Source organism: Patiria miniata, unplaced genomic scaffold (assembly GCF_015706575.1).
Source record: "Patiria miniata isolate m_02_andy unplaced genomic scaffold, ASM1570657v1 HiC_scaffold_2, whole genome shotgun sequence".
NCBI classification, from domain to species: Eukaryota; Metazoa; Echinodermata; class Asteroidea; order Valvatida; family Asterinidae; genus Patiria; species Patiria miniata.
This window is the reverse complement of record NW_024037058.1, coordinates 12,034,713-12,057,976: the sequence shown is the minus strand read 5'-3', so window position 1 is coordinate 12,057,976 and position 23,264 is coordinate 12,034,713. Positions and strand designations below refer to the sequence as shown.

The 23,264-nt window shown below is 41.0% G+C and overlaps 3 protein-coding genes across 6 annotated transcripts; 2 read left to right on the top strand and 1 right to left on the bottom strand.

Annotated features, from left to right (window-relative positions):
* LOC119726716 (neurotrypsin-like) lies at positions 1-6,789 on the top strand. Its single transcript, XM_038198523.1, has 6 exons — positions 1-141; positions 1,512-1,847; positions 3,419-3,790; positions 4,274-4,597; positions 5,664-5,999; positions 6,381-6,789. The coding sequence occupies exons 1-6, from the start codon at positions 57-59 to the stop codon at positions 6,440-6,442; spliced, it is 1,515 nt and encodes a 504-aa protein (XP_038054451.1). The 5' UTR covers positions 1-56; the 3' UTR covers positions 6,443-6,789.
* Positions 6,790-11,145: 4,356 nt separating this feature from the next.
* On the bottom strand, positions 11,146-19,704 carry LOC119726526 (tRNA methyltransferase 10 homolog C-like). Its single transcript, XM_038198256.1, has 2 exons — positions 19,589-19,704; positions 11,146-15,532 (listed from the first exon to the last, which is right to left on the bottom strand). Exon 2 carries the CDS (start codon positions 15,462-15,464, stop codon positions 14,040-14,042), a length of 1,425 nt encoding a protein of 474 aa, XP_038054184.1. The 5' UTR covers positions 15,465-15,532; positions 19,589-19,704; the 3' UTR covers positions 11,146-14,039.
* Positions 19,705-20,024: 320 nt separating this feature from the next.
* LOC119726525 (thioredoxin-like protein 4B) lies at positions 20,025-22,591 on the top strand. Of its 4 annotated transcripts, none has more exons than XM_038198252.1 (5): positions 20,025-20,055; positions 20,728-20,873; positions 21,594-21,745; positions 22,037-22,193; positions 22,415-22,591. In XM_038198252.1, exons 2-5 carry the CDS (start codon positions 20,742-20,744, stop codon positions 22,421-22,423), a joined length of 450 nt encoding a protein of 149 aa, XP_038054180.1. In that variant the 5' UTR covers positions 20,025-20,055; positions 20,728-20,741; the 3' UTR covers positions 22,424-22,591. The 4 variants fall into 4 exon arrangements, with proteins under 4 accessions (XP_038054180.1, XP_038054183.1, XP_038054182.1 ...); XM_038198255.1 differs by having other exon boundaries at positions 22,037-22,227; positions 22,449-22,591; XM_038198254.1 differs by having other exon boundaries at positions 22,037-22,240; positions 22,462-22,591.
* The last annotated feature ends 673 nt before the right edge of the window (positions 22,592-23,264 follow it).

The window sequence follows — 23,264 nt, the reverse complement described above, 5'->3', positions numbered from 1 at the left end:
ACCAAAATAATTGAGAACAAAAGTAGTAAAAAACCTGCGTGTTAAACGTGTTCGCCATGTTCACGGGCGTGATGAAGACAATTTCCCTTGCATGGCTGTTGGAGACCTTGATACTCGGTGCTTTCTGGCAGTCTGCAAAAAGTAGGTATTATGGAAAAATGTTGCAACCTGACACTACTTTCGAAACAGAAAGACATTTTTTTGGCTTATCTTGTACCCCAGAGAGTATATTTTCATGTGAGAACTGAATATGTTGATAAAGTCTTTAAACTAGAGAGGCGAACGTGTGTCCAAATTAGTATGTCATTCTTCAGTTGAGGGCGTCAACATGCAGTGACATGTAAAAAATTCACAAATGGCCACACTTTCGCCTACAAATCTCTCTAAAGACTTTGTCAACATATTCCTTACAGTACAGTTCTCACATGAGAGTATACTCTCCGAGGTACGGTAGCAGGTAAGCAAAAACAGATTGTCTTTTTTTCTGTTTCGAAAGTAGCATCAGGTTGCAACATTCTTTCCGGTATTATTTTTTGTGGGTTACTTCGGGGGCAATCGTGTAGTGTAGGGCCCTTGTTTTGTTTTGATCAAATCAGAGTCAAAAATGTTTTCTAATGCTCCAAAATCACCTTTACAATCAAAAGCAGACTCTTCTCATGACACCCGTTTTGCAATTTTGAACAGTTTTTTTGGCATGGGGTAGAAATTAGTCAAAGTAACTTGGACCCAACTAGGCCTATCGCCTTTTCATTAACATTGGAACATAGTCTGGCAATAGTAGGCAACCTGTTGAGAATGTCACCAACTAGTTTGGTCGGTCTAATAATTTTAAAGTGACTGGGCCCTTCACTACACGATCGCCCTTTCAGGAGTTAACGGAGATAACCAGCCTATATAGTTCTCTAAGTTCTAACTTAGGGGTAGACCGGACCAGCCCCAGACTGGGACGTGATATCTGCATGAAGGAAGGAACACATTCCTCCATGCTCAGACAATGACAGATCTGCATGTATTATGTAACTTTGGCCCCTGTGCTAGCCCCATAAATGTGGCCAATTTACCATCTTTATTGGACTATCTCCAGATTTTTTTTTTTAAAGGGCTAACGTTACACTTACACATTGTTAGAACATGCACCCGAAAATGTCAAACTCAAATTTTGTTTTTACATTTAGACTTGGTTTGTACTGTAGTTTAAGGAATGCTTATTGCGTTTAGAGCTGGAGCTAAGTTCTACGTTATAAAAACTAGATCGTAAGAGTCTGAAAAATGCAACCGTATATCCCCAGTGCATTACAAAAATGGTCCATTTTTCCCTTTATTTTATCCCAACCCAGATTCCATAATACATACTTCATACGAATACATGTGCCATGCAGCAGACATTCATGAGGCGGGAGATGGGGCCTTGAAGTTGAAATCTCTGACATGACACTTACACACTTGCCTACTTACACAGAGACCTAACTATTTAATTACATCAGCGTTACTTTTTCCACTACTCCCAACAGGCCAGAGTGACGGTGATTTCCGGCTAAATGTGTCAATTCCTGGAAGTAATCTCAAGAAACTGGAGGTCTTCTTCGTTGAAAAATGGGGCCCCGTCTGTGCCAATAATTGGCAGTTGCGTGAGTCCATGGTCCTGTGCAATCAACTGGGTTTTCAATTCGTTGGTAGTTGGGGCCCAGACGCTGAAGATCAAGGAGTGCAAGGGAACCTTGGCTATGTGAATTGTCAGGGAGATGAGAGTTCCATTCTGGACTGCTCACACATGAAGCGGACGAATACTAGCGGCCCATATTGCCTCGTCAGTGGAGTGGTTGCGATGACTTGTGTCGAGACTCGAGGTGAGGAACAGATTTCGAGTAGTTTCAGACAGTGCATGGGCTCCATACAAAAGCACCCACTCAGAGTTGGGGTAGGAGCTGGACACGGGGGTCACAATCGTGAAATGGTACAAGACGCACTGTGGCCACATGCACATTGTGCATGGACAATCATCACCAATGTAGAAACGAAACAGTCACTAATCCTTTCTGTATGTCTATTGATCTTGACTACTGACCGTAAGGTCATGCCCAAATTCTGCTAAATGCGCTTCAAAAATCTGTCAGATTAATAAAAGATCTGCCAAATTCCCCAGAATCTGCACTCGAAATACACTATAAACACTTAAAATCACATGCAGATGTTGTAGTATATTGCCTTAATCAAGGTTCAAATTACATTATAAACAATCTGTAGTCACATAAAGATGTTATGAAGTTGCGCAAACTTCAGGCAAAATCCGGTTTCAAGTGAACCTCAGCAGCTAGACCAGGCAACCTGTCCCATTATGCAAGGGTTTGCTTGAATTGATTGAAGCATTTTTTTTACAAAATGTACCATTTTTTTTCAAATTTGCTATGTTTTTCTGTTAAATAATCATTTTGGAGAATTCTGCCAGAAATCTGCCCAAAAAATCCATTCTGTCAAATTTTCTGTCAAACTCGTTTTTTTTTTACGAAAAATTTTGTCCAATTTAGCCAAAATTCGGCTAAAACGGTCACTCTGACTCCTGTGTACATAACATGTGCTGTGCACAGGTTGACAGTTTTTACGACATGTACGAGTGATGTAAAGCATGGCAGGTAGGCAGTGTGGTGCACTGTCAAACTGGTTCAATTCCATTGATTTGCAGTTCAAACAATGATTGTGAGTACTACTGAAGCCCTTCTGTAGTCTTAGCCTATTAAGACGTCAGTGATCAAGGGCAATAGTTGCATTGTTGTGTAGCGCACTTGCGTAAGTGTTTTTTTAAACATTTTTACACGAACGTCTTGGTCATTTCGTAGCAATGGGGGCAGGACCATTTTATGTAAATAAGATCGTCTGTATAGATTTGAACAAACCTGTCTATAGCTCCGTGCATGATCACCACAGTATCTTGATCATTGATTGGTTCCCTAGGAAAGCGCTGATCATTATGCTTGATAACGTACCACGGGACGTGTTTGTTTACAACCATCTGGCGAGCCATCAAACCTTTTCTCAATCGCTTATTGGTTCCATGGGAAAGCCTACGGAGAAAGAAAGATTGCGGCTAGCTTCCAATTGCCATAAATCGTTGAACAAAAAAAAAAATCTTTTTTTTTTAGGTGGGATATGAATGTGAATTTCCCTTATTTCTTACATAATACAACATATGTGTATTGAATATGATAATAGCTTTTTTGAAGCTCAAGAGTGCCTTTTATTTTAAGTTTGTTGATGCTTTGTTGATGTTGATCATGTTTATTGACGTTTAATTGTTAACGCTCTGTGGACGCTATTAGCACGACCGCTAGTAAAGTAGTAATGACCGACCAAAGCCAAATTTAAACTAAAGAAGTTCTAGCGCCCCATTTACTGAATCTAACCTCCCTTAATTGTACGTCAGGTCAGGGAGCACAAGTCTCTTTCGTGGACGGTGATGCATCTACTGAGGGCAGAGTCGAGGTCAGATTCCAGAACGGCGATACGACATTTGTCTACAGCATCTGCGACGAAGGCTGGGACTTGGCCGACGCAGACATCGCCTGCACAACTGAAGAACCCCCAAATGGCCCTGCCCTCGAAGCAGTGGGAGGGTCCTACTTTGGCGAGCACCCTTCGGCATCCGGCTCTAACGAACAGTTTGATGGCTACTTGGCGTCCGGCTTGCAGTGCGATGCATCTGCGACGTACGAGAATCTCATCGGCTGTCCCAACTCTGGCTGGTTTCCCAAGAACTGCAATAAGAATGCAGGGGTCAAGTGCCAGAGAAAACCTGGTATGAAAAGACATGTATGCATGCTTGGTCCGATCATCAATCCATCTATGGCCAAACCCTAACAGTCCTCCTAATCCTCACACCAGCCTCACCCTCAATCCACCCTCATATACACAAGTTTGTTTGAGCTGATAAACTTTATTAATTGGGGATTCAAATTTTAGTTCACACCTTAAAAGGCATCCATATATTGGCCCCATGATTATCTCCATAATAACTGCAATCGTTTATTAAGGAATCTTCACTCCAGCTCAAAAACATCTCACTCCATGTATACAGTTTTTACCAAATCTTATGATCAACGGACATTTCAATGTGCAGCTTTGGAAGAATGGAATGAATTACCATATCAAATAAAGATCAGCCCATCCTAATGGAACACTTTTAATCACAGCTTCATGTAAGACACAAGTACTTGCTGTTTGCTACGAGAAATATTTTGCGCTATAAAAGAACTGCACGGTTATTTATTTTTCCTCTCAGATGCGCTTCCGATGAACATCACACTCATTGATGGGACGTCGAATTATGAAGGGTTTGTCAAAGTGACCTTGAGCGACACGGCTTCAGGGTCAATTTGTAGCCAGAAGGTCTTGACCCTCAGGGAAGGTGACGTGGTCTGCCGATCCCTGGGATACGGCTACGCCCTCAGTGTCTCTGAGGGGAAGAGCAGTTTACAGCCAGTTGTCTTCGACCTCCACTGCGACGGGAATGAGCAGTCTCTGACTGAGTGTGTGTTCAACGCCGGTGGAAACTGCGACAGAGGAAACACACTCGAAGCAAAGGTCACCTGCAGTGGGCCCCTTGGTGAGTTTTGCAAGTGAACATGTTAATTGCGCTCAAACTATAGATTAATTCGGCGACAGCCATTTTCTGAAGGCTCATGCGAGTTGTGCTCAGATAGTATCCGGTTCGTTAGTGTGACGTCATCTGAATTCAACCATGCATACTTCACACATTGTAGCATAACATGAATGGAACCGGCAGTTATTGCAACTCGAGCATTTAACCAATGGGCGCTAGTTATTTGTAGTGCACGTGCATGTATGACGTTTTTACTACTGAACAGGATACATGTGCACTCTGGGCTCCTTTGACCAATATGGTTACCAAAATGTGCACATGCCTGCAAGCTGCTCTCAGGTGCGATGACACAGAACAGTTAGCGACTGACTTTTCAGGATCAAGCTATATGCCTGAGCTATGACAGTCAGGTACAAATCAGTGGCTGATTTTTTGCTTCCAGAGGGTAACTGACAATGTTAAGACGATCGGCATCAGTCGGCGCTAAAAAAATCAGACAAATTTCAACTTTCTCGATGTGTCCCTGAAAGGCGGGAAACAATTGCAATCTTAACTTACGACGTCAAGTCGGCTGACATTCGTTCAAATCCTGGCAAGTCGCCCACGTTTTTGTTGACTGTATAAAAGTTGAAAAATGGACTCTGCATGGCAACCTTTTGATCGCACACTGTATTGTAATCGCCCGTATTGGTACGGATTCGGGTATTCTACAGTCATTTACCACTTGATGCCAGGAAGTTTTTCCTGTAAAACACAAAGGACAAAATTTATTGGCCAAATTTTCAAATCAAGTCAAATACAAACACCGCAAGTACTGACTCATGAGAGTCATTGTGCAGTACTTGTACCAATAATTGTAACTGTAATTTCATGTTTTGCAACACTCCAAGGCCCCGCCCCATTGCCAGATCGTGCTAATCTGTCCTTCTGTGTTACTGGTGAAAGCGATCTTTCCAAGTGCATATCGTTTGGTGGTAAATATGTGTTTTTTGAGCTCAAGTTGGTGCTTTCTTTCTAAAGTTCTCCCTTCAGAGACTAATTTTATTATAATATCAAATATCTTGAACAGAAGCCAATAAGTATCCTGTGGAGCTCACCGACCAACTGGGCGCAAGAGACAAAAAGGGACTCTTGAGGGTCTTCCGAGACGGCCGCTGGGGAACCGTCTGCAAGACAGGCTGGACCAAGGAAGACGCACAGGTGGTGTGCCGCCAGCTGGGCTATTCCTCTGTCGTCAGCTACGTGTCTGAAGACGAAAGTGGAAGTGGACCGATCTACTTGAGTAACGTTGACTGCGACGGGACTGAGCAGAGTTTGGACCAGTGTCAGCATGACGGCTTGGGGGTCCATGAGGGATGTAGCCACATGATGGATGTGTATGTCGAGTGCGGATCAGCAATGATGGGTAAGCGGCTTTCATTGTTGCACAGTGCTGTAGTCGAGTCGAGTCCTTTTTGGATAACACAAGTTAATGAATACGTACCGTGAATCCTCTCATACCAGAACACCTGAGTGTAGAGCTAATATTCGGTGTACTTCATGTTTTGTGAAACACCCCTCTACTGTATTTAAGGCACATGCGTAGCTTGCGCGAGTAGTACTATAAATCTCCTGAAATGGAGATTGGCACGCATGGCACGTACTGTGCGATGTGGCGCAGAACGCAGCGGTGCCGGAAAAAAGTGTTTAAAAGCGTCCATGGAACGAGCTCTTGACCAATATGGGTGGGTATGTCTTGGGTATTTATCAATACTGGTTTATGTTTGTTTTTGTTTCCCCTCCACAGTGTGTAACGCCATACTGATTGCAGCTCTGGCCAGCCTGGCGAAGTTTCTCAGTTCCCAGTGATGGACAGACAGCTTCACAAACATCCTTGGAAAATTTTTTTGGTGATGGTTGTTTTGCTAAAATTTAGCTCGAGTTGCAATGTCTGCAGTGACATGTAGAGTTAGTCTAGTAAGCTTGGTGTTGTTACTGAAATAAAACTGAAATAACAATTAAACTCATAATTGAAAAAAAAATCAGGGAAAACAATTTTAATGATACTGAATTTATGGGTTTTAATTTATGAATAAATTATAAAAGTGCTGCTGCCACTAAAATTTGTTGTATTAAATATTAGATTAAATAAAATAGCTCTGTACTAATGATCTTTTTCTAATCTGTACTAAGAATTCATTTTATAATTTGACCAGGTTTAAAGCTACAGTCCATCATTTGTAATTTGTGCATTTTGTTCGTTTGAAGCAAAAAAAGAGTTCAAAATCTAATGAAGGATACTGAGCAACTAACCTGATGAAGTTTCAGCTAAGCTTCAGCTGTACATTCCGAAAAACAGCATTCTAAGATCTCAATTTCAAATCCAAAGTTACTGAATCATGTTTTGAATTGTTTTGAATTGCAGCTATACGCGACGTCGCGCACTGATCCGACGAATTATAACAACCGCGCGCACGTGTGCGTCGTTCCAATACTTGTGCGCGCTGCGCTGAATAACAAAACGAACTACTAATTTAAATTTTCCTACGGTGCTTCTTAAGAATCACCGTTGGAAATGCCTTCTTTCGTTGATTACTTCAAAATGACAGCTTCCCAGAAAGAATAATTTCACAGGGAGTTTAGTTCCCTTACTATCTTTCAACCAAGTTTGTTTTTCAACAATAATTATGCCAGTTACTTTTCGGATGGCTGCAAATGATGGACTATACCTTTAATAGGGACACAAACAGTGTTTGAAATCTGGAAAAATTATTGATTAATGTTGCCAAAGATTTTCGGCAGGACAGTGAAATTGAAATTTCGTGAAAAAAATGGTAAAAAAATGTTGCAACCTGACGCTACTTCTTTCTTCATATATCATCTCAATGAAGGACATTCGTTGCAAACATGATGATCATTCATTAATCTGGGACTGAGAAATATTTCCAAGTTTGTTAGGAAATACTTTGAAAATTGTCTTTAAATCTCCATAGACTTTGTACACAATCGCGGAAGTGGCGTCAGGTTGCGACATTTTTTCCAAAAATTATTATATCTTGCCCAGTACATTATGAAACTGATTGTATAGAATAAGTTGTCTATTTTAAATAAAGTCTATATTAAGATCCTTGATCGCTAAACTACTCTTTTTGTTTGAAGTACATGTTTATTTTGAGCTAATGGGTCTCTTAACTCTAAACACTGGATCATTCCGTAAATTTGGGGTCCAATTTTTGTTGGAGGATGAGTTGTTTATAGTATATTTAATGTGGATACAAACATCATTTAATAATATCTGAAATAACATTTGATTAACCCTAATTCCCTAGGGGTGTGCAAAATCATATTGAATTGGAGGATTCAGGCCTGTTAGGGCTATTGTTTTCATGTGCCAAAGATTAATTCTTTCATTGGCAGGATAAAACTGAAATTTTTTGTAAGAAAAAAAAAAATCTTAGATCTTGCCCAGTACGTAATTATGAAAACTGATTGTATGGAATAAAATTGTCTATTTTAAATGAAGATTTTAAGATCCTCGATCGCTAAACTTTTTATTGGATTATAATTTTGACTCATTATTTGAATTACATGTATATTTTAAGGTTGTGGGTCTCTAAACTCTATTTTTGAGGATTGACTAAAAATTGCATAAAGTAATTTATTTGTAGCAATATTGACGTAGTGTGCAATTTTTATCTTGTCTTTCTTATTCATGTTATTCGTGTGAAATCAATTTACAATAATTTACAATAATTTGAGATTTGGTGATGTGATATGCTTTGAATGCACTTTCAGTGAAAAACTTGCACGAGTAAAGTGGTCGCATAGATGCTTCACTGCATGCAGTTAACGTAACAAGAAAGTACTTTTTTCTGCCCATGCTAACAAATAATCAGCGATAAGTTTGGAAATGTTATGACTTTTGTTACATCATGCATTAATAGATGGATTGGATCAGTCTTCAAAATTACACAGATTTGAAAATTCACATTCGTAAAATTTAACAGCTTTGTAATTTCCTTTGTTTCGTATGAAATTGATCGACAGGCTCCTCTTGTCAATAAATCTTTATTATAGCATTCTATTTAAGACATCAGTTATTGATTCATTTCATTATTAAAGTTGCTCTTCAGAATATCTGATTTGTTTTTTTCTCCCAACGACTTTTCCAATTTGAATGTGTTCTTTAAACGAAAACACTCTATTCCAGATAATTTCTACCAATGTGCGTGTATTTGTTGATTTCCCATTCAAAAGTGCATAACTTTTAGAAACATTTTTTTTCCAGGGTGAAACTCGAAAATAGATCAGAATGGGGGGTGCGACTTCATGCAGGTTTTCAAGTACTCCTACTTTTCCCTTGAAATTCGTACATGTATTTCCTACTTTTTCTGACAGTTTTGTCCCACAAGTCCGAAAAATGAAATCTTATTGATTGTTATAGTAAGCAGTAATACTCACTGTCACATGTAAATCACACAAAAGGGCATGGGAGCACGAGTGCTACTGCAACTGTACTTCCAAGAGCTTAGTTTAGGGTGGAGCACAAGTGTTGTGAGTATAGAACATGCCAAATGAGGCTTATGATGCTGCGGACATGGGTGAGTATCAATGAAAACTTTTCCTGAAAGCCCATAAAAGTCGTAATTTTATCCCAATTTTGTCATCCAGAGTCCAACTTTTGTCCTGTTTGTGTCCTGTTTGTGTTTGACATGTTGATCCTACTATTTCCCGACTTTTGGACCTGTTGGTCTTCTTGAAAGCTACTTGTAGCTTGGAAACACGGCTCTGGTTAGGCTCATGACATATGAGATTCCCCATCCGCTAGGCTTAATGGCGAATCCCCCAAATGTCATGATCCTAGAGCTGGGTTTTCCAAGATACTTAAAAGCCTACTTTATCTCATTCCCCATCGCGATACGATGAACGTAATATTTCAGGCCTAAAAACTACCGACTAGGATAACTGAATTCTGTTATACATTGTATTTTATTTTTGAAGAATTAAAGTGGTCTTATCAATTGTACTTTTTGTAGTGAATTGTGGCTTATCTTTTGCGCTAATTATTTTCTTCATTTTGTTTTTGATATCTTTTAACTTTAGATAGGCACATTAGTAAGTTCCTGGTGGTTGGGGTGCTGGTTCCAGCAATTAAAATATCTCAATCTTGTTGCTCCCTTTAACCCGGCAAAACTGATCCTAAACCCTTTTAACTGAAGCAAAAGTTATGCATTTTTGTACGTTGATTGCAATTGGAAAACATCAAGTATTAAACGAGTTCTGAAAGGCAATAACGAGTCGGCTAAATTCTTGTCCATTTTGATCAAAATTCTTGTCCATTTTCAAGCATAGTAAACATTGTCCTAAACAAAAGCAATCACTCCAGTGTTACTTGAACATCCATTCAAAAGCCAACATGACAACATTTGATTCTATCAAATTTGTTTTATTTTCTTTAAAAAATATTAAATCTCCATACAGTACAATGTACATTCATTATTTGAATTCATTTCAAACATTTTTTGACTCCTCAAGTCTTGAAAAAAAAAGTAATAATAATACATGTAAACAAATTAAAGAAAATCTGTCAACCCCCAAATATCAATATTTTACAGATGTGATCACCATCCCCTTCTTTTTTGCTGTGCAAGAAAACATTATTTTTCTAGCATTTTCACGCGAAACAGAACGTTTACATTTGTTTTTAACAAATCTGCCCTGTGAGTTTCCTTGCTGTGAATTACTACAATATCGACACAACTACAGTAATACATTAAATTTATAACAGGCACACTGCATCCTCATGAATAAATTAACCTCTATGATTAGATAATGAGTTTTACAAAAAGTATACAATTTCATTAAATTGTAAACAGTACCATTTCTTCACGAATAAAAAGGTTTCCAAAATCATGTTTGTACTATTCATCCATATTCATCATAAGATCACGCAAAACGGTTTCAAAACACGAGTTTGTGACGCACTATTTGCAAAAGCTGAATTCCTCAAGCAAAGTTTGCATGGAATGTGTTGCGATATCAAAATCGGCTGTTTTGACTCACCTAAAGTACGAACAGCCGTGAGGATATACAAGCATTACATTCACTGTGTGGACTTCCGAACAAAAGAGGTCCACATAAACCAGGTAGCAGCGACGTTGTGTGGACTTGCCCACGTCCACACAGTGTTTCCCCCTCTCTAGAAAACTGGTGAGGCATTTTGGGGTTAGGTTTATCTGTGGCAAAATGAACTGAGAAACACTTAAGGGAATCCTAGAAAAAAAAATGGGTTGAAAGAGTTTTCACAGTGTGAGTAAAATGATTATTTTCACAGGTTTGTCTTAACTACACGAAAACAAAGGAATGTCCACACTACGTATGTAATGTAAACATGTACGGATTGTACGCCTTGCTCTTTAGATTGCCATTTTTTCTCAGTATGAAAAGATATTAAAATATGAACATGATGGCGAAGTAAACATACATGTATGCATAGATTAGAAATCTAGGCACGACTTAATTTGTTTTCCTCATGTGAGCAACAAAATATAACAAACATTACAATGTTTCACCTGTCTTTACTCGCGTTTGTGCAAACATAACCAAACTTCACTCTATTTGAGTGAAAATTTACTCCCACCAACTTAAAACTTGGGACCAGACATTTGACAGTAAAATTAATTCAATTGAGTAGATCAAAATTTAACTGTAAATTATCGACATGAAGTCTCAAGTTTCAATCTTTGAAGAGAGTACATGTACATGTATGTCAACCAATCACCTCTGAAAGATTTCCAGACCACTGAATTGAAACACTAAAAAAAACAACCATTTTTAGGACAATGATATCTGAATGTGCAGATTGTGATATATCCCAGGTAGTGCGACAGAAAAAGTGAAGAAAAAAAATGAACTCTTGTTATAAATTTCTGTACAGACTACATGAACGTTTATGCTATAACTACATGTACATGTACATGTATGGAAATATGCCAAATATACTTGCTCGATCATCTACTGAATATTTGAATCTAATCTTTCTTCCATTCCACTCCAAGAGGAAATGACATAACATGCACAATGTTTGTTTGTCAAATGCCAACTTGTTCACATGATTTGAGAGCTTCCGTCGGGAATCGTCTTCAAAATCTCTCAAACATCGGCCATTTCACAGCCTTGAAAACATTTCTTGATACATACATGTACATGTACATTTACATGATGTTCTAGTTTTTAGTCTGGCCTGGACTTTGTCCAGAAGAGAGACTGTGCAATCACTACCGGTACATGTATGTCTGTACTTATGCATGCAATGTGTACATGTATGGGGCAATTCCACCGTCACTAACGTTACATTTCTATGCCATGAGACTTCGACCTCTCACTGCTTTAAAAATATTTGATCAAGCTGAATCAAAACCAGCCAAACAATAACCTTCATGACCTTGGGGTAAGAGGCCACAGATGCAAATTGGGAACCTTCATATGCTAATGATGTCAATAGTCACACACTGAGGTCAAAGGTCACTCTTAAAGATAATTGTGACAGCAGGCGAGACACGCGGTTCGAGAACCGCCTTGTTAAATTATTTCAATAAACGGTATGGTAATTTTTCGACAAGTGCAAATGCACGTAAATCCTGATAAGCAGCCAGTTTTAAGGCTTGTGCATGTAAATCTTCAACAGCAACGTTTCAAATATTCCATAAAGTCCAAGCTGGAATAATCGAATAATAAATACTTTAAAAATGCACAGCACTTTTTATAACAAGTAGATGTTAGAAGTACTACTCAAGTGTTATATCAGTTCTTAAATATGTAATTTAAAAGATACATTTAGTCTCCTGAGGGAAAGAGAATGAAAAACATAATTTAGTAGTACACGTGCGTCTGTTTGCAGTTTGGGGAACACAGTTGACTATCATAAGCGGGCAGGGGCCATCCATTTTTTTGTACAACTTTTTTTCTGGACCCCTTCCCCCTCCTAGAGAGTACAAACTGAAAAGGAACAAATGATGATTTCTCTGCTTATCAAGGAGGTAGGTATTATCATCATTTTCAATTATTTTTGAAAAACGTACACGGTCTCCTAACCCTTCCTCCCAGCATACAGTTTGTACCCTTGTGAAAATTATGAAAAAATTGATGGCCTCTTAATACAAAATCTTTTACAACAGAATTCTGGAGATAGTGAACATGTTGCCTTTAGGCCATCAGCCTCGGTCCAAAATTTTGGCCACCAGTATCAAATGAGGGGAATAATCATTATAGCGATTTTTGCAAAGGTATGCACCTTCAGAGTTGGAAAATATGTGATAGCATTGCAACGGTGGTAGCTCTTTGGGTGTTATCACCCTTTTTCTCAAAATGTCCATCAAAATGCTTGTTACCACTCTAGGGACGGTATACCTTGCGCATGCGCACTATAATAACTTATGCCCTGATTTGATACTGACCAAACCCCCGGACTGATGGCCTACTTGGGGTCAACCAATCACTTACGTGAGAATGAATGGGACCCGTGGCTCCTCCTAACCCTAGCACTGCTGAATCCAACAGGAGCCTGTTGGATTGAGCAGTAAACCCCTTGTAAAAATGTACATACATATTCAGAGTCGGATTCTATTGGGTAGTGGTAAATAACGCCAAGTTGGACTCTGTTGGATCCAGCAGACAACTAAAAATAAGGCTCAGTTGGATTCTGTTGGATTGAGCAGGAAGTAACCATTGGACTCTGTTGGATTTAGCAGGGTAGTCCTACAGATGTAGGAGATATGGGTCATTCTATACATTTTGGGGCTTCTTGTTTATACCGGTCCCTGTTACATCTGACATCTACATCTGACATGTATGATTTACAACTCTGTTGCTTTCAGTTCTGCAGTGATCCTCTTGTTGTGATTATGAATAGCAAACGACCTACCCCAAAACAAAATTGATTGAAGTCATTCTTAACCCTCACTCCCTAGGCAATGTTGCTGGGATGCAACCTCAATCCTGCAAAATTCTCCAACTGCCTCCATGTAAAAAATTGAATGTGGTCCTTGGAGGGTTGACCACTACCTCAATCCTGCAAAATCTTCCAGCAATCACTGGCATATGTTGAGGCAGAGCCAGTGACATCCTAGAGAAGTGCTGAGGATGTCAAGTACTATAATCTTGGCCTAAATGTATGCATGACTGAGCATAAACACAAGGTCTGGCCTCAGACCTTGACACAGTGCATCCTCTAAAATCAGCCACACACTTTTGCCATATAGCCTCAATCCTGCAAAATTCTCCATTTTGCAAAGAGGAATTTTGGATGATTTGGGAAGTAAGAGTTAATGAACAATGTACTTGAATGGCAAATTACAAAGTTCAGAGGTAATGGACCCCAACTTTATAGAATGACCAACATGTTACAAACATTTGCGCAAGGCCAGGTTGAGTTTGACTATAGATATTAAAGGCACTTGTCCTCAAATTAAGATGTTAGTGTGCATATGTCCATTGTGGAGACATGTTTTCTTCCGAGGTGTTTTCTACTTGGCACATGCTGCAGAGCCCTACCCCAGTCCCCTGATGCTCTCAACTCACTCAGGATGTCCATCATCTGGTCTAACGTCAAGTTCTTAGTGCTCTGATGCCACCTGAGATGCTCGTCAAGCGGTAGTCGGGCATGGGGGATGCCTGCCTCCTCCGCCTTGCCGAGGGACACCCGACTCTTGACAGCCCTGTCGACAAAACCCCCGATGATGTAAATCTTATTGGGGTCATAGCTTGTTAGAACGTTCGGCGAGTCGGCTGTCAGGTAAACCAGTTCCTCGTTGGGGAAAACACACTGAGGCGGCATTTCTGCGATGCTCACCATGAGGTTGTCGAAATGCTCGCCGTGGACGCGCTTCAGTTCTTGTTCTGCATGTCCATCCCCGGCTACGCTTGTGAAGTGGACATGGAAGGGGTCCCGCAGAGTTTTATTGGCACTGAGGACGCGATTCAGTTGCAAGATAGTGTTGATGATCTCTCGTCGATTCATGCGATGGTCGTAGCTCAGATCAAACACGATAGGGGGACCGAACATCAAGCTCCTGGCAAGATTCCACCCATTAGCGGCATCCTCTGCCACATCCTGCCCGTGGCGAACAAAAGTGTTGTGAACAGTTAACTCTGGCTCTTGAAGTGCACTTGATTCTAATGCCTTACATTTGAGTCTCGATGCTTGCTCTTCTGTCTTTCTGCGTTTCAACTTGTCCTTCTTGACCAAGAAATTGATGAATTTCTTTCGGCTGGTTTTAGACTGAAGGCCAAGCAGGTGGTCAAGATCGAGGGCATTTATACCATCTGGAACTGGTTTTCCATTGAGCTGCCTCCGCTGGATTTCTTCACCCAAGCCTTGCACTTGCCCGATTCTGTGCACGGACATTACATCTGGGTTGCTTTGTAAACTGGTCAGAACTTCTTCAAGGGATAGCCGTGCATTGAGGGACTTATTTTTATAACCCTCTGACACGTTTTGCATGCAGTTCAGTTTAGATCTCTCACACACATTTGTCGCTGACACATTGCCCAATCTCGTGGCATGAGTTGTATCAGATGAGAGTACAGGTGCGTCTGGGAGAGTTGCTGCTTGCGTGCTGTACCTAGCTGAAACAGCTCCGTCTTTAAGGTTGCAGAAGTGGCACCAGCTTGACAGGTCTAAGCTGCGAGGCAGCAGTGCCCAGTGCAGCTTCCTTCCCCGGCGCTGTCCAGCCCGGTGTGGTTGGGTCTCCTTGTAGATTTCATAGAGATCTGGGAGCATCTGGAGGAGCTCAGTTGACGGTTTGATGCTCCTGCGGCTGCGACAGATCACGACTGCCTGAGCTCGTCTCAAGGCTTGTACTGGAGTTCGCAAGTGTTGCATGCTTCCCATCAGCAGTAAACAATTCTGTACTGAGGTTGCAGACCTGTTCTTGCTCAAATGTCATCTGGGTGCACGTCCTGCAAAGAAAGTAATGCAAATTCATGACGGTATTCCAGTTTTAAGAATCGTGAAGGGTCCAAAATCTAAGTTGTAATCCAATTTCCTAGTTCATCCAAATCTACCATTGCCAAATAAATTAAGTATTTAGTTCTTATGAAATGCTGGCCAAGCAGTGATTAGGCCCTACTTCTAAAACTTTATGGGGGCGGGCTGGAGGTAACATCCTGTCAGTATTGAATAGGCCAATCTGAAAATTGAGATTCTGACCGAGGACAGAGTTTTGATCGACATGCTGCTCAAGACATTTCAGAACTTAGTCCAGGCATGCAGCTGGGAATTTGGAAGAAAAAAAAATGAGGAAAATCCAAACCAAACAAGACTTTGTACAGTACTTAAGTAAAAATCGAGGAAATTAGCGGATCCGAGGAAAAGTTGCCTGCCCGTTAGTCTTATTGGTGATACATGATTCATCAGTACTACCCTTACGCAATCACTTATGGATAATGTGTACCATTTTTACCGACATGATGGAAACATCTATTTAAAATGGGCTAAGTCCTTTACACTTTTGCAGTTTGCGAGCTGAACATACATGCAACTAAACATTAGCCAGAGTACATGTACCTTGAACCCTACTTATTGCCTTTTTTAACTTTGGGACATGGTCTGGCGATAAGGCCAAAAAAAAGTCTCCGGTTTCTGGTATGGAGCTTGCCCAAAAAGTGGTGCGGCGATGCGGCTTTTTTTTTTTTTACCTGATTTTTTTGCTTCAAATGCGTGCTGATGACTGCAAATGGTGCCCGACTAAACTTAGTGCAAATATATGGGAGTCCAGAGAGGCCACATAAAGCTTATTCTCGACCATAACCCAATCTAAAAACACATTAAAATTGTGCAGCAGCAGGATTCCAGTCAAACCAGTGAGTTTGGCGGTTTTCAGACATCATCTTTTATTGAAAAAAAAACTTTTTCATTTTGCCGACGCGCATGGCTACAGCGACGCGCGCGCATACCAGAAACCGGAGACTTTTTTTGGCCTAATAGGGTCCAAGCTGCATGGCCGCCATTGCGTGACACACTAGAAACGACCTAAGAAAAACATCAGATTTCACCCTCAAAAGGGCTGCAAATTACTAGCAACCTGAGGTACAAATACAGATCAGTTATTTAGATTGAGAGTCTAAGGATTACTCTGAATGAAAAGTGAAATTTACCATTTATCGGCAAGGGCTCTGTTGCACAGATGTCATTTTGAAAATGGCATCCGCATGCGCGGTATTCATGATGGAGCCCTCGCCAATAAATGGTAAATTTCACTTTCATCCAGAAATAAATAAAAAGAGCACAGCGTGGGTTTGGATCCCGGAACCTTCGACATAGAAGTTTAAAGTTTTATTCAACATGTCAAATTGAGCTATCAAAGCACCCTGGTTCATTGGGTAGACCCGTAAACGTGGCGTCGATAACAACGCCAGCTCCTGATTCAAGTAGAAACACTTGAAATATGCTTTGTGTTTAACGTTTGCTGTATAAAGGAATAAAAGTCGGCGGCAATTGTGTTTGTAAGTGAGAATTAAACATCACTCACAGAATGCCCAGCGGCGACGCTTTGTGATTTGCATTCGCTGAAATTTGTGGTCTCTTGTATATATGCAAAACCTCAAAAGAAGCTGTCCTTTTTTTGACTTGGACATGTTGGAGAAGTTCTGTTGTCCGCCGTATATTTTTGTACATTATCTCGTCGGTAACCCTCGACGCTTGATGAAACTACTTGATCGAGCAATGTGCTCCAGAAAAAGGCGTAGGAATCGATTTTTATTTTTGGTGGTTTGATTTTGAAGATCCGTTGTATGATATTTTCCCACATATTTCTCTCTGGCAACACCCGGCGTTGCAATTGATTATTAAAAATAAAAACTTGAGCATTGGGGCTTTGGAGAAAGGTGTGAGAATTGATTTGTTTATTTTTGGTGGTTTCAAGAAATTTCATTGTCTGATATGACAAAAGACCACGCGGGTGGCGGAGCTTGTTGGCTCTGTGCACAGCCAAAGCACTCGCGTGGTCTTTTTTTCATTTCCGGGTTACCACGTCGGCCTTGACTCAAGACTACGTGACAGCAGAAATGATCCATCCATCAATGTTGGAATTTAGTTTACAGATGGATCTTTTCATCCCTTTTTTGTCAAATTTAAAAACAGTCCCCCAAAACTGACAACTTGTAACGACAGCGCAGCGTATTCAGCGCGCCAAAATGACATACATAATGATGTACATGTATTGTTTCGCGATGCAAGGCATACAGTCTCCCCTCCATCCCAAATGGTTGAGCCGAATGTAGAGTTGACCTGCTGAGGTCATGCGAAGATCAGCGCACGCGCAACGTACGTAAACACACATGAATATGACCGCTGTATTCATCGGATCGGTAACGCGAGGTTGGTGAGTAAAAACTCAGATTTGCCACCCAAAAATTGCCCCATGATCCAAATGTCAATCGTTCTAAAACTTTTCAGAGTTAGGCCTAGCTGGAGTTACCCAGCCCTAAATTTTATCAGTGGGTTGTCATTTAGGGCTGGAGGACATTTTTCACGCGAACCAGCAGAGTTGGCAGGTCCCCAAAAAAATTCAGTTCGTTCTTGCCGGCTGCGCTGGCTGATGGCGCTTGACGTCACTCACACGGAAGCGGAATACCCGACGACTGTTGAGGTTTACCACTCGCATCATAGCTGCGATACTGGACGGCAACCAAAGTTTGCCGGTTATCTTGCATGAAACAGTCCTCGGGTATTCCGCTTCCGCGTGACGTCATGCGCCATCAGCCAGCGCAGCCGGCAAGAACGAACTGGTAAACGCGCTGTGCACAAATCCCATTGTGGTCCTCGCCTAGTCCGAGTAACTTGGACCCAACTTATCGCCTTTTTTAACATTTGGACATGGTCTGGCGATAGTGGGGTCCAAGCTAATACCGCGACCTGGACAACACAGTCATTGACCGTCCCAAAAACCAACATTTTCCAACAAAAAACATCAGATTTCACCTTCAAAACGGCCTCCTAATTACTAGATATGCCACCTGAGGTACAAGTAGACATCGATAATTAAGATGGTTGTACTGAAGTTTACTTACGATCCGGAAAAAAAGTGAAATTTTCCGTTCATTTCGGAGAGCTCCCCTCGCAATCTTGAACACGTTAAATTTCTGATCGTGTTTAATGTTTGAACGACGCGATTTCTTCTACATGCCCAGCGTACATTCGATGGTCCCCGTATCCTCGCCATGACCGCGCACGGTTGTCGGTTTATGCCTCTTTTTTACACTGCAATTGTAGGCTGAATCTTCATCGTGGATCGTTTTTTACTTCAAGGACCTGTGTAATGGTTATTCCAGGCAAGGTTTGGGTGAGTTCCAGTTTTTTTTCCGAATTTTTTTTTGAACCTGCCAACTCTGCTGGTTCGCGTGAAAAATGTCCTCCAGCCCTAGCCCCACTAGTGTGGCCGTCGGTATGCTGCGCTGAACCTTAGGTTCGGCGCAGCATACCGACGGCCACACTAGTGGGGCTACTCCAGCCCTAAATGACAACCCAATGTAGTCCGAGTAACTTGGACCAAACTTATCGCCTTTTTAACATTCGGACATGGTCTGGCTATCGCCAGACCACGTCCAAATGTTAAAACGGTTAAAACAGGCGATAAGTTGGGTCCAACTTGTTACTCGGACTAAAGTCTAAACCCAATGATAAAATTTAGGGCTGGGTAACTCCAGCTAAGTATAGATCAACCGGCTCAACTTTTCTGGTGGATTTGTGTTTCAGAAAGTGGAACTTCAGACAAAGGTATTTCGAATTCGTCTATCAAAGGGCATTTCCAAAAATCACCATGCTACTAGAAGGCTGACGGAGAGAAGCCTTCTAATAATAGACTATGACTGTTCAGCAGTTTGAAGCCGGCCGCGACGGGCGCGCCGGGCATACATTCGATAAAGTCTCACCACATTCATACTGAAAGTACACAAACACGTACACCAGTATGTAGTATTTTAAAAGGAAAATATTTAAGCAAAAAAAACACGTACCTTTGACACTAAAGACACCAAAATGCAGTATTTGTAAGGGAAAATAGAGCGTCGATTTGTCGGTTCCGCCTTCCGGTTCCGTGAGCTGTGCCGGTCACGCCGGTAAATTACATAACCTGTCCCCCTGATTGGGCTATCCCGCAATACACATTGTGAACGACGGGGGACTAGACACATTCCAATTGCACCCTACCGGTGAGGGCGCTATTCACAAATTGTGTTTGAGTGAAAAGTATGCACGTGGTGACTTTTTTGACAGCACTGACCATGGAATTGAAGCTTTGTTTTGGGAACATTTTGACTTTGGTGTTCATATTATAAAATTGTTTAATTGTCAGAAACTGATAACTTCGAGAAAATAACAATCCACTTCTGTCCAGAATTATGTAATTTGTATGCATGCCACAACCTGTTTGCAAGCACGGAGGAAAAGAATAACCCTCCCATGTTTCATTCAAGCAAGAAGGGTTTGTGTAAATTTAAAATTGACCTCTCTTTCACAAAATTTTACTTCCCGATACAAAATAAGAGGCTAATTAATTTGCCATGTGCTAACTAAATAGTGTGATCCTATTGAATGGGTTGTTTTCTATGTTTTTCTATTATTTGTATACCTTTTGGTGGGGGGTGCATACGTTCCCCAATACCGATGTTCCCCGAAATCCTTAACCTATAACCCTAGCCCTCACCCTAACCCTAAGTATTTCAGGGAACATCAGTATTGGGGAACATCGGGTAGACCCCTTTGGTGGTCCTGGGCATCAACTGAAATTGGGGTCTACCCGATGTTCCCCAATTCCGATGTTCCCCAAAATCCTTAGGATTAGGGTTGGGGTTTAGGCTTATGGAATATCGCCGGGTATTTGGGAACATTGGGGAACATAGGGATGCACCCCTGAAATTCCTCCATCTTTCAGTCTTGGTCACGTTGGTGGTAGTTGAAGAAAACCCTTGTCTTATTGCTCACAAGCCTGACAAGTGACGTATATATATGAGCATCTAGATCAAAAAATAAACATTGGCCCACCATTAAAGCTGAATATTTGCAGTTACACATTTATCATGCTTTCCCACTTGCTCTAATTAAGTGAACACATTCAGTCGGCCTTTTGCTGAAATGTGTATTTTGGCATTTTCAGCTTGAACGCGCAAGATGAGTTTCCTGTTGCCGAAGCTGACCAGCAAGAAGGAAGTGGACCAAGTGATCAAGACAACAGAGGACCTGGTTCTCGTCCTTCGGTTCGGCCGAGACACTGACCTAGTGTGCATGCAGCTTGATGAAATAGTGAGTCTGCTGATTGTGTTACGTCCCAATTATATTGTCCCAACTGTAGATGGATATCCCAACTATTAGGATCGTCCCAACTATAGTTGGGATTGGGACTTCCTCAACTACATCATGTATAGCTGGGACTCGGTGTCCCGTCTATTATTTGGTGCCACTGCTAATTATGTTATTATAGGGTCCAACAATAGGATGCCTACAGCTTTTCTATTACGGGTCACTGCCTGTCACCTGCTGTTTTCGACAAGTTAATTCCTTGAAAAAACGTTTTCAAAAAGATTTGCATTTCCAAAATAATGCAAGTTTCTTAACCAGTTCACGTCGGATGATGTGTACGCAAAGGTTTTGCGGTATTCGGAACGGATGACGAATAAACGCGCAACAAGCAAGGCCGGAAATATCTGTCAGCGACCCTCTCGATAGGAGCTAGTGAGGCCGGAAATATCAGAGTGTGCTACCGGCAGATGACGGCCTGAATCCGCCTGGCATCGACAACCCGGCGACTTGGTCCGGTCAATGTCAAAATAATCCCGGCGCAAACTGGTTAAGTTAGTGTTCTGTGCTGTGCAGATACTTTGGGAAGCAATTACGGTGCAAGTTCTCGTAACAGTGACTGCACACATAATATTTCATTTGTTGTAAAATAATTTGAAGGCCATGTCCCTCCCCCTTCCCTTCACTGACAAATTTCTTTCTCATTTTGCACTTCCTTACTGAAAGCTTTCTAAAACTGCTCATGATGTTTCGAAGATGGCCACCGTTTACTGTGTGGACTCGGACAGTGTCCCAGTCTATACGCAGTATTTTGACATCGCCCTTATTCCAGCTACCATATTCTTCTTCAACGGACAGCACATGAAGGTGGATTATGGGTAAAGCTACATCTATTCTTTTCTTGTTTATTGAATTGACTATTTTTTTCTTCAAATTTGTATTTGTGTTCATTTTTTGAAAATACACTACCAGTCAAAGGAAAACCTTTCACGACATCAAAATTTCACATTTATTTATTGTCTATAATACATCCATGTTTACAACTTTTTACAAATAATTTACAAATCAACAAATCAGTGGTACAAAATGTCACACATCATTCATCAGAGAATTACATGTGCTTCAAACTAAATTGTACTTTGCTGATATATTTTTCCCTATCATTTCAGAACTCCTGACCACACAAAATTCATTGGAAGCTTCAAGACGAAGCAGGATTTCATTGATCTGGTCGAGGTGATCTACCTCGGTGCTATGAAGGGCAAGCTGATGGTCAGGTCCCCCATTGATCCCCAGAATATCACACAGTATGAGCTGCTCTATCAGGATATCTGAGAAATATCATCGTATTGATTCCCAGATTATAGAATGAGGTGCAGGATATCTGAGGAATATCATCATATTGATTCCCAGATTATAGTATGAGGTGCAGGATATCTGAGAAATATCATCATATTGATTCCCAGATTATACATGTTATAATATGAGGTGCAGGATATCTGAGAAATATCATCATATTGATTCCCAGATTATAGTATGAGGTGCAGGATATCTGAGAAATATCATCATATTGATTCCCAGATTATAGTATGAGGTGCAGGATATCTGAGGAATATCACAGGAATATCAGCTGTCATGACGGCAAAATATCACAGAGTGTGAGGTGCTCTATCAGGATATCCAAGACATATCATGCTAATATCAGCTACCATAAATGTCCAAAATAATAAAAAGTACATGTATGAGCTGCTCTATCAGGATAGCTGAGGTATTCTTGGGAATACCAGTTATCATAATGCCCAAAATACCAAAAAGTTGCTCTATTAGGGTATCTGAGGCATATTGTGGGAATATCAGCTATCGCAAAGGGCAAGCTGATGGCAAAGTCTCCCATCGATCCCCAGAAAAAAGAATGTCGCACAGTATGAGAAGACCTGCCAGAACAACCCAGGAATATCATGGGAATATCTACTATCTTAAAGGGATAGCTGATTGATGCCAAGAATAACACACAGTATGAGCTGCTCTACCAGTATATCTGAGGAATATCATAGGAATATCAGCTATCGTGAAAGGTAACCTGATGGTCAGGTCCCATTGATCCCTGGAATATCACACAGTATGAGCTGGAGAACATAGCTACTGACTCGGGAAGACCGTTCACCTTTGCTGTCAAGGTTCGCCGATGTTTGTGGCAAGCAGTTGGTCCCATTTGGGCAAATGTCACCGACTTCATTGGTGAACGTTAGCATTGTTTGCGTAAGGGTAATGCACCACAAATTGGCCAACTTTGTACTGCACATACATGTACACAAATCCTTGCAGTGTCCAACGTTGAAAGTTGATCAATGATCAGTCCCCATCAATTTCCTCCTCGTCACTGAAGTAGGCACTCTG

What these genes read in the sequence shown, in the direction of transcription:
- LOC119726716 (XM_038198523.1), top strand. Translation starts at nt 57, where the DNA reads ATGTTCACGGGCGTGATGAAGACAATTTCCCTTGCATGGCTGTTGGAG. An exon ending in TTTCTGGCAGTCTGCAAAAA is followed by an intron (nt 142 to 1,511) that starts GTAGGTATTATG and finishes TACTCCCAACAG; the next exon opens with GCCAGAGTGACGGTGATTTC. An exon ending in GTGCGGATCAGCAATGATGG is followed by an intron (nt 6,000 to 6,380) that starts GTAAGCGGCTTT and finishes TCCCCTCCACAG; the next exon opens with TGTGTAACGCCATACTGATT.
- LOC119726526 (XM_038198256.1), bottom strand. Translation starts at nt 15,464, where the DNA reads ATGGGAAGCATGCAACACTTGCGAACTCCAGTACAAGCCTTGAGACGA.
- LOC119726525 (XM_038198252.1), top strand. Translation starts at nt 20,742, where the DNA reads ATGAGTTTCCTGTTGCCGAAGCTGACCAGCAAGAAGGAAGTGGACCAA. An exon ending in GCATGCAGCTTGATGAAATA is followed by an intron (nt 20,874 to 21,593) that starts GTGAGTCTGCTG and finishes CCTTACTGAAAG; the next exon opens with CTTTCTAAAACTGCTCATGA. An exon ending in CACATGAAGGTGGATTATGG is followed by an intron (nt 21,746 to 22,036) that starts GTAAAGCTACAT and finishes CTATCATTTCAG; the next exon opens with AACTCCTGACCACACAAAAT.